The 14580-nt window shown below is 31.1% G+C and overlaps 1 protein-coding gene across 1 annotated transcript; it reads right to left on the minus strand.

The window, feature by feature from the left end:
* Positions 1–4789: 4789 nt before the first annotated feature.
* LOC136988959 (tripartite motif-containing protein 3-like) lies at positions 4790–6656 on the minus strand. Its single transcript, XM_067286975.1, has 6 exons — positions 6137–6656; positions 5759–5950; positions 5551–5694; positions 5244–5429; positions 5012–5169; positions 4790–4942 (listed from the first exon to the last, which is right to left on the minus strand). Exons 1-6 carry the CDS (start codon positions 6654–6656, stop codon positions 4790–4792), a joined length of 1353 nt encoding a protein of 450 aa, XP_067143076.1.
* Positions 6657–14580: the final 7924 nt, after the last annotated feature.

Below are 14580 nucleotides of genomic sequence, written 5' to 3' on the forward strand. Positions count from 1 at the left end.
GGCTGCTAACCTTAACCACTCGGCCATCCGGCCGCTGCGGACCGGCAGTTGAAAATTACTGGTTTAAAATATACGTTTCATAAAATTAATAATTATTAAAAAGAGAAAGTTCTTTTTTAAAAATTTTTATTACAGTAAATATTTCCTATGACAAAAATATACTTCAAAATATATTATGTTTTCCTTTAAGTGTGACATTCTATTAAAATGATTTCATAAATCCAGTGTATTTATTATATTTTTCTTTTTATTTGTAGCTAAATCGTTAGAACTTAAAAAATATTCGATGTAGTTTTGTGTTACTCTTTCATTATAAATTTTAGCTCAAAATAAAATTTAGTTTGCTTTTATATTGTAAATACACAGTATATATAAATTATATTTTTTCTATCTGATGACTTTTGATTGTTAAAATAACATTTAATATGCCACACGTGTTCACTCATTTAATAAGCTTTTTGTTTCTCGGTAAAGAAATTTATTTCTCAATAATTCTAGGTGATCAAAAATTGTGCAATTTCCTAGAATACAGATAAAAAAATATGTTATCAGAATATCTCCTTCCTAAAGCTGTTCCTTATCGACGATATGCGAATAAAAATCAAAGGATTAATTTAAACCTTTTAATTTTATATAATTATTAAGTGTATGATTTGTTAAATAACTAATAAATTATATAATACTCCATTAATTTAGCGAAACAATTTTTACGCACAAATTTATAGGAAATGAATAGTCAAAACAAAAAAAGTTAATCTCTGTTGCATAATAAATGCTTTTAAATCCGACATTAATTAATATTATTTATAAATAGCGTGTTTTAAAGGATAAATAATTCACTTTTCAAAATATTCAATTAATTTTATTTGAGGTTTTACATAGATATAACGTAAGAAAGATAGTAGAAAAACTACATTAAAAAACATATGAAAATCATTATCAATAATTCTCAGTGATTTCGTCTGTATTGTACAAATATTTAAAAGTGTAACGGGTTAAACATTACTTTTTGAAAAGCTTATTCAATATTAAATCAATTAATTTAATTCGCAATTTAGCACACAGCAAACAAAGACATTAGTCTATACCAGGCCTGACCAACTCAGTGTTTCGCGGGCCACATTGACCACGCGTAACATTACGATGAGCCATAATTTAAGCAAACATGCTTTTAAAAAAGTAAAACAAATACAAAATGAATAGGATTTTATTGTTATACCAAGAGTTCGTACTCGCACTTGCGCATTATAACAATGACACACGCAAATTTTCATTTATTTAATTGTTTTGGTATACACATAACGGGAAACAAAAGTTTTAATAGATATATAATATCGCTTAGCGGGCCACACAATTTAACGTGACGGGCCACGGGTTGGCCAGGCCTGGTCTATACCAATACATCATTTAACAATATATCAATATAAATTATTTTGAATATAACTTATTGTATAGAAATTGAAAATATCCAAGACTGATTTTTATCGTTTAACTTAAATGCTCGTTAAAAAATCTCTTGAAATTAGAAATATTATAAAATTTTTGATGAAATTTAATTAAGCATTAAAAGATCAATTATTTTTCAGCAAGTTAAAAAGTTTCTTAATAACATTCTCCATTGTAAAATATTATTAATGCGCGGAAATTTTATAACTTTTAGACTGAAGAGGGCAAAAACCAACTGAAAATAAAGTTACTTGAAATTTTGCAACAACCCTTAGAACTTAAAAAAAACTTAGCAGAATTTTTCTTCTTTATGTCGTGAAATCTACTCATTAAAATATAATCTATGTATATAACGATATCAGCAATAAAATGCAGCTTATCTTTTTACGACATTTTTATAAACTTTCCCGTGTTGTGTAATGTAAATGATTGGGAGATTCAGAATTTCCAATCACGTCATCTGGAATCAAAGTACATTGTTACTTCCGTCTACTTCTTATATAAATAAAATAGTCGACGGGATAAACAATATTCGTTAACACCTTTCGTAGGAAGAATTTTCAGGTAAGAATTTTACATAAAAGTTATTCTAAAATAATTCACCAAAAATGAAATTCTACGATACTAAAAATATGTTTTCGTATTTTAAATTATTGTAGGACAAAAATATAATTGCGTTGATGTTATACTTAATGCACCATAATTATAATTATATATATATATATATTTTTTTTTCTTAATTTAGAAAAGTTTTACGAGATTTAAAATTAAAATGAAAGTGGTGACAATTGTGTTGCTTCTAGCTTTTATTTTATGCGCTCAAGGTAAAGATTTCTATTTTAATTTTGAAAAATACTTTCTATTTCAAGTATAAAATCTAAAATAGCTAAATAATTAATTAGGTTGTTGTTGTTAATTAAAATTTTTAAGTTTTGATTTTATATTTCGATAGAAATTGCAAATGTAGAAGCTGAACGCTGCCTGTTTTGGAAATGTAATAGTGACTGCATTAGAAGAAGATACAGAGGAGGAATTTGCAGTGGAATATTAAATAACACTTATTGTACATGTCTTAGATAGCAGAGGAACTAATTTTTATCCAAAGAATTTAGTGTCGGCATTTTAGGGATGTTTTATAATTTTTTTTTTTTTTTGTTTTTATAAAGATTAATTGTTGAATTTGCTTTGTTAATACGGTATTCATATTTTTTTAATGTTTCTTAATTTCTTTTATTTCAATAAATATTTTAAATAAAAAAAAAAATGTTGATATTTTTAATTCTGAATTTTTATTTTAATTTTACAGTAAAATTCAAATAAACAAATAAAAACAGATTCACTCTATTTTAGACTTCCTTTTGAATCTACGGCTAATAAGTGGCAGAGTGGATAAAAACTGAACTCTGTATGTGTTCAGTCCGTTGGTCCAGGGGAACAACAGACTGGCTACGTGCAGATTTTTCGGGTTCTCTTTACGTATCTAATAACTTAATAATAGTCAATTTCCCATAAAGTCCATGGCTGATCTGTCAATGGGAGAGGGACCCCATTGACAGGTCAGCCATGTGTTACGTCTGGTACTTAACCGGTGTTCCCCGGAACACTGTGTTACGCGAACTTGTTACAAGTGCTCTGCGAAATTATGAGAGCGGAGTACTAGCTGAAACTATGATTGAACAAACTTTAGCAGTCTACAACGCAGACAAGATATAACTTGCACTTTGCAGTGAACTACCCTTGTTACCGATGCAAAGTCAAGAAACTTAAATAGGATATCTAAGCAATGTTTTTTGCTTAGAGAATTCCTAGTTTCAAAAACATTAGCGAAGTTGAGCCGAAGTTATAAACGCGTAAACGTGTACGTCGGACGTTCGGCGCTACTTTCCTGTAAGCCTAGAAGTTTGACAATGGCGTTTGGAATGTCGAGCATGATTCCACTGACTTTCCAAACGCCGTTGTCAAACTTCTAGGCTTACGGGAAAGCGGCGCCGAACGTCCGACGTACACGTTTACGCGTTTAAAACTTCGGTCTTAACCTCGCTATTATCGGCGAAGTTAAAACTTATACTAGACCAAGTTTTATTGTTTCAATTTAAAATGATAATTGATAATTTAGACGAATAAATAAAATCTGTAAGAATTCTGTGTTAATTTTTTTTATTTTGACAAGTGTAAATTTTAATTTAAACAAAGTCGATATATTCTTGAAAGTTATATTTTTAAATGTTTTATTGTAATCGATAGATACTTACCGTACAACATATAAAGTTTATCAATAATTTTTACGAATTGTATATTTATCTACTAAACTTTCTCGTAGTTTTTTGATAAATTTTAAGAAACATTTGACTTTAAAATATACAATAATATGTTCTTCCATCACACTAAAAACTACTCATCCGTATTTTCTTCGTGACAATTATTATAATAAATTTTAAATTTAAATCAAACTTAGATCACCGACGTGCAGGAAACTTTTGGGAGTCGTCTGATATTCTTTATGCAAGCAAGAATCGTATAGATAAATGCTTTTTAGAGTATGGTGCGAGGGTATGCACGCTCTCATTAAGGAGATAGGTGAGAAAAATTCCGTAATGGAGATAAAATATTTCTAAAATACTTCACGCCACCAGAATAGAGGTTAATATGTATCACGAGACTACAATATTGTTAAAATGACAATACATTGCAGAAAAACTAGAATAAGGTAACAAAATATTATTTCGAATAAATTACAGCAAACTAAACCGAAATGAAAATACAATTTTGCATTATAAAAAGAAAATAGATAAATATGAATTTAGCCAGATTTCGTGTTTGAAATTTATACATTTTTAGTTTTTAATAACAATTTTTAATCAAATTAGTTTTTAATATGTAAAAATTGTTAAAGATGCTTAATAGTACTAATTATATTTATAAATTATTGACTGACGTAACTTATAATACCGTATTTAAAGTTTATAAATGTAATGAATTAAAGCTTCAAATTAGTGGAAATAGAAAAAGTGGAGAATAAAGTTGAATTAATATTTTCTTTTAATCAACAAATCTGAACAAAATTTATATCGATTTAACAGTTTTAAAACGATATTTTTTATGATACATTTGCTAAGTAACATGTTATTAATAAAATGATAAACACTAATAAACCTTTCATGAAATATCACTATATGCTACTTCGTAAACTAAACATTATTAATAATAATTTATACAAAGATTAAGTAAGGAATACATTCAAAAATTGTAATTATTCATTTAAACATTTTAACCAAGAAAATATATTTTTTTTTTAAAGTTTCACCTATATAATGATGCATATCTGAAATTATAAAATTAAAACTTATTTATCCGTTTCGAGATGATAAACATCTAAACGGCGATCAAAAGCATCGAGAACATATAAGCGCCCGTCTTTCGTTAATGCTATGTCCAATGGTCGAACCTGATGAGAAAACGTGACTCTGCCTAAGAAATGTCCTTCCAAATCAAAAACCTAAAAACGAATTTTATTTAAATTTATTGAATGTAAAGTTTCCATAGAACAATTTATTAAATATTTTACCTGAATGCGCTCATTGCCGATCTCTGCTATAAACATGGCACCTTTTGGATCTAAAGCGATACCAGACGGTCGATCCATTTGCCCTGGAGCTCTTCCGTAGCTACCGAAGATTTTAATTAATTTACCATCTAATGTAGTTTTGTAGACTCGACTCGCACCTGACAATAAAAATTGTTTAATTTAAGACCATTCTTTAAAATAATTAATCTTTTCTTTTTTCTTCTTTACGTACCAGAATCGGATAGGGCAACTTCGTCGGAATAGGAAACCATATAACGACAATTCGAATTTCTTGGTTTTATGATCAATGGTTCAAAAATATTACTACGTTCCAATTTGCCGCTTTCATTAAAAACAAACAAATGATTTGTAGTTTGGTCCAAAGTTATCACTTTCTTACTCTCCGTCACTGCAAGCCCTGGATATTTAAAATAAATATTAGCTTATAATTTGCAGAATACTATTAATAAAGAGAAAAAATTCTATTCGTCAGTGTCGTGTTATTTCTATAATAATAAATAAATTTTAACGAGATTTACCAAGTGGGTTTTTAAGTAATTCTTCTCCAAAACTTTTTATATAGTTTCCATTATTGTTGAATAAATAAAGACCATTATCGTCTCTAATAACAAAATTTCCATCTACAGTAGCAGCAACTGATGACGGATTTTTAAACGTAATTCCTATTTAAAAATTAATTAATTACAAATTTTCTTTTCATTTAACATAATTTATTTAATGATTTACCCTTTCTCGCTCGTTGAAATGAAGTTTTAAGTCTTCCATATTCATCCAAGATCCATACCAAATCATGTCCTGCATCACATATAATAATGTCATTATTGCAATTCACTTCGATTGCAACAGGAAGACTTAGATCAATACCGCTGCTTTCGGATATAATTGCTTTCAAACGAGCATTAACTGAAGGAATTATGCCTATAAAAAGTATAAAGCATAAAATAAACAAGAAGCCATATTTGTTTATAATTCTTCTACATGGTTTCAGAATTACGAAAAACATTTTCAACGACTTGTTTTTAAAAAAATGTAAGCGAAATGTATATTTTAAATGATTTTTTAAAAATTTAAATAGATTTATTTTAAATATTTAAATATACTTACTATAATTCTCTGGTTTTTCGTCATGCAACAATATTTCATTTGCTTTATAATTTTCATTCGTACCGAACCGATCTTCAAACACATCTTCGTAATTGTATTTGGAATCTCTCTTTTTATTATTTTCTATTGTATCACTATAAAGCGTACTGGAAGAAGCCGGTTTTGCTGCTTTGAACTCTAATTCAACACAACATTCAATTTCACGATTATCGATATCAAAATGTATTTGAGAAGAAGTATCTCCGTATTCAGACGTTTTCGCATCATCGTTTGGACTTGACAAATTTTCGAATTCCTTTTCTAAGTTTTTCAAAAATTCTAGTTGACTTGTAAAAATTACTTCTAAATTATGTAATACACGTGATTCAACCTGTTCCACAGCTTTTTCTATTTTCTGCTTGGCAATGTAATACTTTTTATCTATTAATGCTTTTGCATTCTTTACTTTTCGTAACGCTTGCTTGCTCTTATTAAATTCTTTAACGAGAGCTTCAAGTCTTTCTGATGACATATTCTCCATCAAGACTACACTGAAAAATGATTAAATACGTTAGTAAAATCAATATATTATATATATATGTTGAAATAATAATAGAAAGGACAAAATATTCAAGCGTTGGGACCATCTTCAATCCTTTTTGAGCTTTTTTTCAATAGTCGTCTGGCTTCTCTCGTCGCCCTCTACCGGTCTCTCTCGTCTCCTCCGCAACCTCGCATTTATTTTCTTAATAGTTTGGAATTTGACTCATCTAATCCCCATATATATATACACACTCATATCCAAAAAACAAGCGTAATCGTCTAATCTATAAATAGGAGTTCAGATAGAATCTACGGAATGATTCACATGGGATTAGACCCACTATACTCAACTTGCGGCCCGCTGAGCTTTTGTGAGTGGCCCGGACGTGACCCGTAAATAATGCAGTCAAAATATAAATTTTGAAATTTTCGCGGCAAAAAATAGATTCGGTCACACCGCTAAGTCCCTTTTGTCCTTTCTTAGAAAGTTGTCGTCGCCAGATGTCCGAGCATTGCGAACCACTGGTCCATTGTGAACCATTGTGGTCACATGTGGCGGCGATCCGCAAGTTTGTGGCCATCAGGCGGCGATCCGCAAGGGACGGCAAAAGTAGAGCTAGACTTAGTAATTTACTGAGACCCATAGCGCCTACACGCGATACTAAAATCGTAAGTCATAACAGGTCATAACTTGTTTGTTTTGCATGTGTCGTGCGACTCTGTATTTGTAAAGTACCTTAAGAGTTATAATTGAGTAAAGAATAAATCACACTGAATTAGCGACCATTTTATTTGAGAAACTGTAATTTATAATTATTATCAACCGTGTCAGGAGTGTTTTCCAAATACAAAAGAAAAATGTCTGAAGAAAATAGATTGTTTCAAGACAAATGGGAAGCCGACTATTTTGTAGTGCAAAACAAACACAGTTTAGCGACTTGTTTGATCTGTCGTGAAAGTGTTTTATTAAAAAAATATATTATTGCTCGTCATTTTAACACTAAACACAAATCGTTCAATGATACTTTCTTCCGGGATCTCTCATAAGACGCGAGAAATTGGCTATTTTTAAAAAGTCATTGTAACATCAACAAAATACTATGTCTGTGGCAATAGCACAAGATGCAGTTGTATCAAAAACATCGTATGAAATTTTCTATATACTTGGTAAGCATATGAAATTGTTTATTGATGCTGAAATTGTGAAGGAATATTTTTTAAGCGCTTCCAATGTACTGTTTGATAAATTCAGTAACACAAATCAAATAATTTCGGAAATAAAAAAAAATCCAGCTTTCAGATTCTACCTGTGTTAGACGTATTGAAGATATTGCAAACCATATTTGTGATAACGTAATTGAAGACTTGAAAAACTGCAAATTTTTAGTTTGGCTTTTCGGAGCACGAATATTTCAGCAACATCACAATGCTCTGTTTTTGTTATTGTACAGAACAAAATTCAATTTGCGAAGATTTTTTGAAATTCCTTCCAATGAAGGGCCAGACTAGAGGCAAAGATTATCTCATACTATTTGCAATTTTCTAGAACAGAACAAGATAGATATAAAAAAAAAAAATAGTTTGTGTGTGTATCGATGGCTGTCCTTCAATGACTGGATCCGAAAATGGATTTATTTCTCTACTGAAACAAAATTATGATTTGACAAATCTAATAACATTTCATTGCGTCATTCATCGGGAAAACTTGGCTTCACGTGTTGCTAATTCTGAAGTAGATACTGTGATGAAAACTGTCATAAATATAGTGAATTATATCCGAGCACGAGAACTGAACCAGAGAAAATTTAAATGTCTTTTATAGGAAGTGGGTAGTCAATACAGTGATGTTCTTTTACATACCTCGGTACGTTGGCTTAGCAGGAGAAAAGTTCTGAAAAGGTATTTTTTCTTTGCGAAAAGAAATAATGCTGTTTTTACAGAAAAATAATAAAATTTATAGTGAACTGCAAAATGATGAATAGTGGAGTATTGTAGCGTTTCTGTGCGACATTACAGAGAAGTTTAACAGTCTCAACACTGATTTACAGGGTAAAAGTAAAATAATTTCACAGATAGCGAATAAAATATTTTCCTTCGAAGAAAAATTAAACATTTGTTATCAAGAAATACAAAACAAAATACTGCGAAATTTTCCAACCATGAAAAAAGCTAAACAAGACGGTATTAATATTTCTCCAGAAAAATATACAGTTTTTTTCAAATTATTTAACTGCGCTATCCGAGGAATTTAAACATGATCTAAGAAAAATAGAAAATATTCTGTTGCTCATTGAAAATCCCTGGCTCTTGGAACCGGCAGTAATATCAGAACTGGCTGATATATTGGCATATAATTACGCAGAGCTATTTGACGAATTTATTGAGATGAAGAACAATACACACCTGGAAGCTATTTTTAAACAAAAGAGAGCGGAAAATAATTACGTTGACTTGTGGAAAATAATGCCCGAACAATATAAGATTGTAAAAAATGTGCTCAAACTTTATTTAATGTTCGCATCAATGTATCTATGTGAAACGGCATACTCAAATGAAATATGCAAAGAACATATATAGAAACCGGCTTACTGATTCACACCTGGATGCCGTTATGCAGCAGTTACAAGCCTGATTTAAGTGAAATTGTGAAAAAATGTTCTCAATATAAACAGTCACACTAATTTTCTAGAGTGAGTGAGAAATTATGTACATTTTTTTATTATAATCGTTATGTTGCGGCCCACGTGTAAAGCTATCATGTGTATATGGCCCGAGAAAGAAAAAGGTTTAGTATGGTGGGATTAGACGGTGGCGCGCTATCCTACGAGCTTTACATTGACTTCCATTTTATATTAACAAGAAGGATACAGATCGCAAATTGAAATTAAAATTTAATGTCAAATGCAAATTGGGGCACAATTTAAGCTTAAAATTTATATTAAACTACAAATGGCTGTTCAGAAGATTTATTAAAATATTGGACAAAAAGTAAATAATTATAATTTTTTTTAAAATTTTGATTAGAGATTTCGAATTATTTCTATATTTTAAAGCGATGTTAATTTATTGGCTTATTAAAAATCAATACCTGTAAATATCCAGAAAAGTTTCGAACACTTTCAAAATATTTTTGAAACGCTGAATGTTTTTTTTTTTTTTTTTTAAGACGTTGGTGGCCAAAGACGTTATTTTATCAAAATGTAAAATCACAAACAACTTTAGACAGTTATTTAATAGTAAAGCATATAAAAAAACTATTTTGAAAATAATCTTTTGTATATTATGTAACAATCTGTAGTGAGTTTTCTCGTTTTTGTCAGAAGTTTTTTTGTGTTTTGACATTTTCGGTCACCAGAGGGCCAAAAATCATGGCTGTTCCGAAAATTTTTTGCCTTCGTTGTTTTTAGAAATAAATAAATAAATATAGTATTTTTGAGATAATTGTATTTTTTTATTTAAATACGGTTTACGACTATAAAAATAAATAATATAGCTAAAAAATATGATTTTTATCGTCGAGAAAATATTTGATTTAGTTTGTGTTACACAGTCTCGAAAGCCGTCATACTAAAGAAAATTTAGTTCTTCAGTAAATAAAATTTACATTTATACAGTATTTTTTTTTTTCTTTATCCCAATCATTAAAAACAAAATTATTTGGAACTATGTTACGCGGTAGTTACAGTCGTGTCTCGGTTCGTATTATGCTGACATTTAAATTAGACCAATCAGAGGGTAAAATGGCACGTTTTTTTTGTTTACATTGTGTGCATTTTTGGTAAATCCGCTTTAATACAGCTGGCAATAGCATAACCCGTTTTATCTCCATACTTGCTTATCCGGGTGTATAAAAGCCATTTTACTAGGCAACGCGTCCATTAAACCAGAGAGCTATTTCATCTAACGGGAGCGGCGGCGCTTTGTCGCTACTAGAGGAGCACTTGAAGCCAGCAAGTGGCTTCACTGTACAACAAACCGCCATATTGTGTGGGGAAGAAAATCTGTTTTGTTTTTAAACTTGATGTTGGAAAAGATAAGATAAAGATAAAGAATGACAGAAACGACAAACAAAACATTCGGTTAGGTTTATTTATCGTAGGCAGTGCAGCCACATTTACTATAATATGTTTCATCCATCAGTGGCGTGTTATAGCTTCATGAGGGCCAAGCAAATTTGAATTAGTAGATCCCGCGTACAGTGTTGACTTCAGACATTTTTTTCGAGGAATTTTTGGGGGAATATTTTCTTATAAAAGATTGGTGTGGGCCTCCTGTTAGTAGTGACCCCAGGCAATTATCCTTTTTGCCCATAGGATAACGGGACACTGACATCCGCATATCTCTCGCTTCTGAAAAATCTTCAATCTCACATTTTTCAATTTCTACTTAGCCAATCTCGATGAATTTTTTTACTATTCGATGTGGAACGTAAAAATATTATAATAAAAAAATATTTATCCGGAATTCTAGCTAGGCTTCTACTAGGAGTCGTTTTCGATGCTCTATCTAATTTTCCAACCCGGAAGTTTCTGTGTTACGTGGTTGGTGAGTTACACCTTATTAAAATTCTCAAGATCTTTTGATCTGATGTGGTTTGGCCAAACTTTATCATATTGCAAAATATCCAAATGAGCTGTTATGTATACATAACAGCAGAGGAAAGTATTGGAATCGTGTCAAATTTTACTCTCCGAGTTTTTTGCAAATCTCGCGCGTGTTGGCGTCTATTTCATTTAATCTTTCAGGTTGGGGTAATGATTAATGAACCAAATTTAGTATGGTAGTAGCTTCTATATAAGGATTGATTTTATTAAATTTTGGGGGTTAAAAGTCAAGAGGGCAGGGAGATAGAGGGGGTCACTTGCTTATCTCGAAAGGAATCGGACTTAAACAAAATCTCATAACATCCGGGAGAATTACGCGACTTGATGCTGGATTTTTTTTATTTTTGCAACATCTAATTTTTTGGATGAGACAAGCTAATTTTTGTGGCATTGTAAATAAACCAGCAACGAGTTGCTCAACTTTCCCGGCAACATTTAAAATTTTGGTAGCGCTATCTGTTATCATATTTTATTAATCAACTTTTTATATTTTTAACTATTATAAAATAGCAAAAACTACAATTTTGAGGATGCTGATGAGTTTTATAAAAAATTGTAAATGCTGACCCTAATTCCTACCCTACTAGATATACACACGACCCCCATTATCTTCCCACCCCTCGACTTTTAACCACCAAAATTTAATAGCATCAATCCCCCTAATACACAAACCTCCCTGCAAAATTTCAGAAATTTTCGACGAAAAGCACAGGCGTTTTTAACCTTTAACCAAGGTGAACAAAATCGTGCCCACACACACACACACACACACACACACACACATACACACACACTAACATCTATATATACAGAAATAAAACCCGACTTTTGTATTTCTCGATGTTTCAACATGTCCTAAGTATAAAAATGTAAAAATCTGATCGGGGATCATTTTTTTACCGGATCGCCATACTTTCCCTCTGTTATAACAGCCGGAAAAGTAAAATGTAAAATATAAAAAATAAATTATAATCAAAATGTAAGTAATTTATAACTTTTCTGATATTTTGATGATTCAACTACTTGACAATTTTATGAAATGTATTTAAATGAATGTGAATAAACAAATTTCATAAACTATTTTTTGTATCTTGAAGATTCGATTCAAGTGAAGCAAAGCATTAACCTATTTACCATGCCATACAAAATACAGTCAAACCTGTTTTTATGCGCTCTTTTTATGTGCGATTTTTATTTGTGCGATTTTTTTAATGCGAATTTTTAATTTGTGCGGTATAGTTGGCGACTAGTCTCGTGCGATTCGTCATGTCTCACGTTGACTTATTATAGCTAAATAAACTTATTATAGCATAAATGCACTTATTATAGTAATATTATTGCATGAATATGCGAAAAATGAAATAATTTACTTTTTAAGTCAACAAAACACCACCTGGACAAAAATATGTAAAACAGACGATAGACCAGACGATGCAGTCAAGTGCTGACATCTGTTGTCAATAAATTCTATTTCGTACGGTTTTGAGTTATTTTCTATGTGAGACTTTTTTTATGCGGTCCCTGTTGACCGCATAAAAAAATTATTTTTTTAATTGTGTTGCGAAAACTATTATTTACAGCCATTCGTGAAGTTTCGTGAGATTTTTTTTAATGCGTTTTTTTTAATGCGGTCCCTATCCCCCGCATAAAAACAGGTTTGACTGTATCAAAATCTTTGTAAATTTGACATTTCGATTTAGTTTTACTTTCCCGGTTTTTAGGTATAAGAAAAGGGAAAGTGTGGCGATCGGTCAAAAAATAACCCTCCAAGTTTTTACATTTTTGGATTGAGGGGGCCTTTGAAACGTCGAGAAATGCAAAAAAAAAGAAAAAAAAAATTCGGAAGTAATTTCTGTATGTATGGATGTTAGTGTGTAGTGAGCACGATTGTGTCACCTTGTTTGAAGTTTAATTACTGTGTCTTTTGTCGAAAATTTTTAAAATTTTACGTGGAGGCATATGGGGCATTGGGTTTATGGGGAGGATTTTAAATTTTGGTAAAATTTGTTCTAATTAAAGGTCAAGTGAATAGGTAAATGGAAGTAGGCATCATATCTCGAGTTGGGTAAGATTTAATGAAAATTTTACTCGTTATTAGCATTTACAATTTTTTAAATAAAATTCATCTCTATCTTTAAAATTAAGCTTTTTGCCATTTAATTATAATAATTAATAATATAAAATTGTTTTTTTAAATCCTAATACTACCGTATTAAATAGGTTTCCGCTAAAGTTCCTAATTAACTAATCCTTTGAATACGGTAATATTACGATAAAAATATTTACTTAACCGTCCATAAAAAGATTATAATTCTTTTGTGAGTTTTTAAATAAAATATCATAACATATGGCGACACCGTAATTTTACATTTTTTTCTGGGAAAGTTACGCAACTCGTTGCGGGATTTTCTTTTATTACTAATTTTAAGTATTTTCTGTGAGGTTTGCCGAACGACTGCGTTAGTCAGAATGTCGCGCGGTCACGATCCACGTGTGGGAGTGAAAGAAACTCTCAAGAGACAGGTTTTCATTTGTAACCCGTTTATATAACAAAAGGTGCTTACAACTACGATACACTTTTATCAGCGGCGGCGTTCGAGTCTTCTGGGCCCCCTCTCGGAATCGAAAGTCCACAAGAAAAGTCCTCCGATGTTTCGCAGGAGTATGATGGCCCCGGGGCACACTGTTCAGTTTCTCGAGGGAAAGTTCCGGAAGCAGGGACGATTCAGATAACTGGTGACAAATCCAAGGGAGTGGGTGACCTTCCAAAGGAGATGTAATCCAACTGCCGAAGATCACGAAAAAAAAACCCCGTCGTAAAATCGCGAGACAAAGCTCTAAGAGCCAAGAACCGAGAACTAATAACCGAGAACGTCACATCCCTTTTTCTCAGGGTTTTTATAACTTTCTTTTGAGTCCCAAATCGAACATTCCGATAGGTCGATGTCGACTTGCCTCCGCTCTCTAATTGGTCCCCCCCCTCGTTACGCATTGTAACGAGATCGGAACCCAGGTCGTTGGATGAGTCAACATCGACTGACAATTCGATTCCTATCGAAGATGTTCGATCTAAGTACTCAAATTCATCTATTGTTTCAACCTGAGAAGAATGACTTTCTCAGAAATTTCTACAGACATGTCCTTTTATGGACATGTAATATTCATTTTTCGTTTTTACTATTTTTTTCTTGTTTGACGGTTTCTTTTTACAACGTTAATTTATAATAACAACAATTATTATTATTTGCGTCTATACAAAAATTAGAAAAAAAATTTTCTTATTTGCACAAATAGTAGGCCCACTTCCGAAGCTTCACA

Source organism: Centruroides vittatus, unplaced genomic scaffold (genome assembly GCF_030686945.1).
Source record: "Centruroides vittatus isolate TY-2023 unplaced genomic scaffold, ASM3068694v2 scaffold_435, whole genome shotgun sequence".
Classification (NCBI taxonomy): Eukaryota; Metazoa; Arthropoda; class Arachnida; order Scorpiones; family Buthidae; genus Centruroides; species Centruroides vittatus.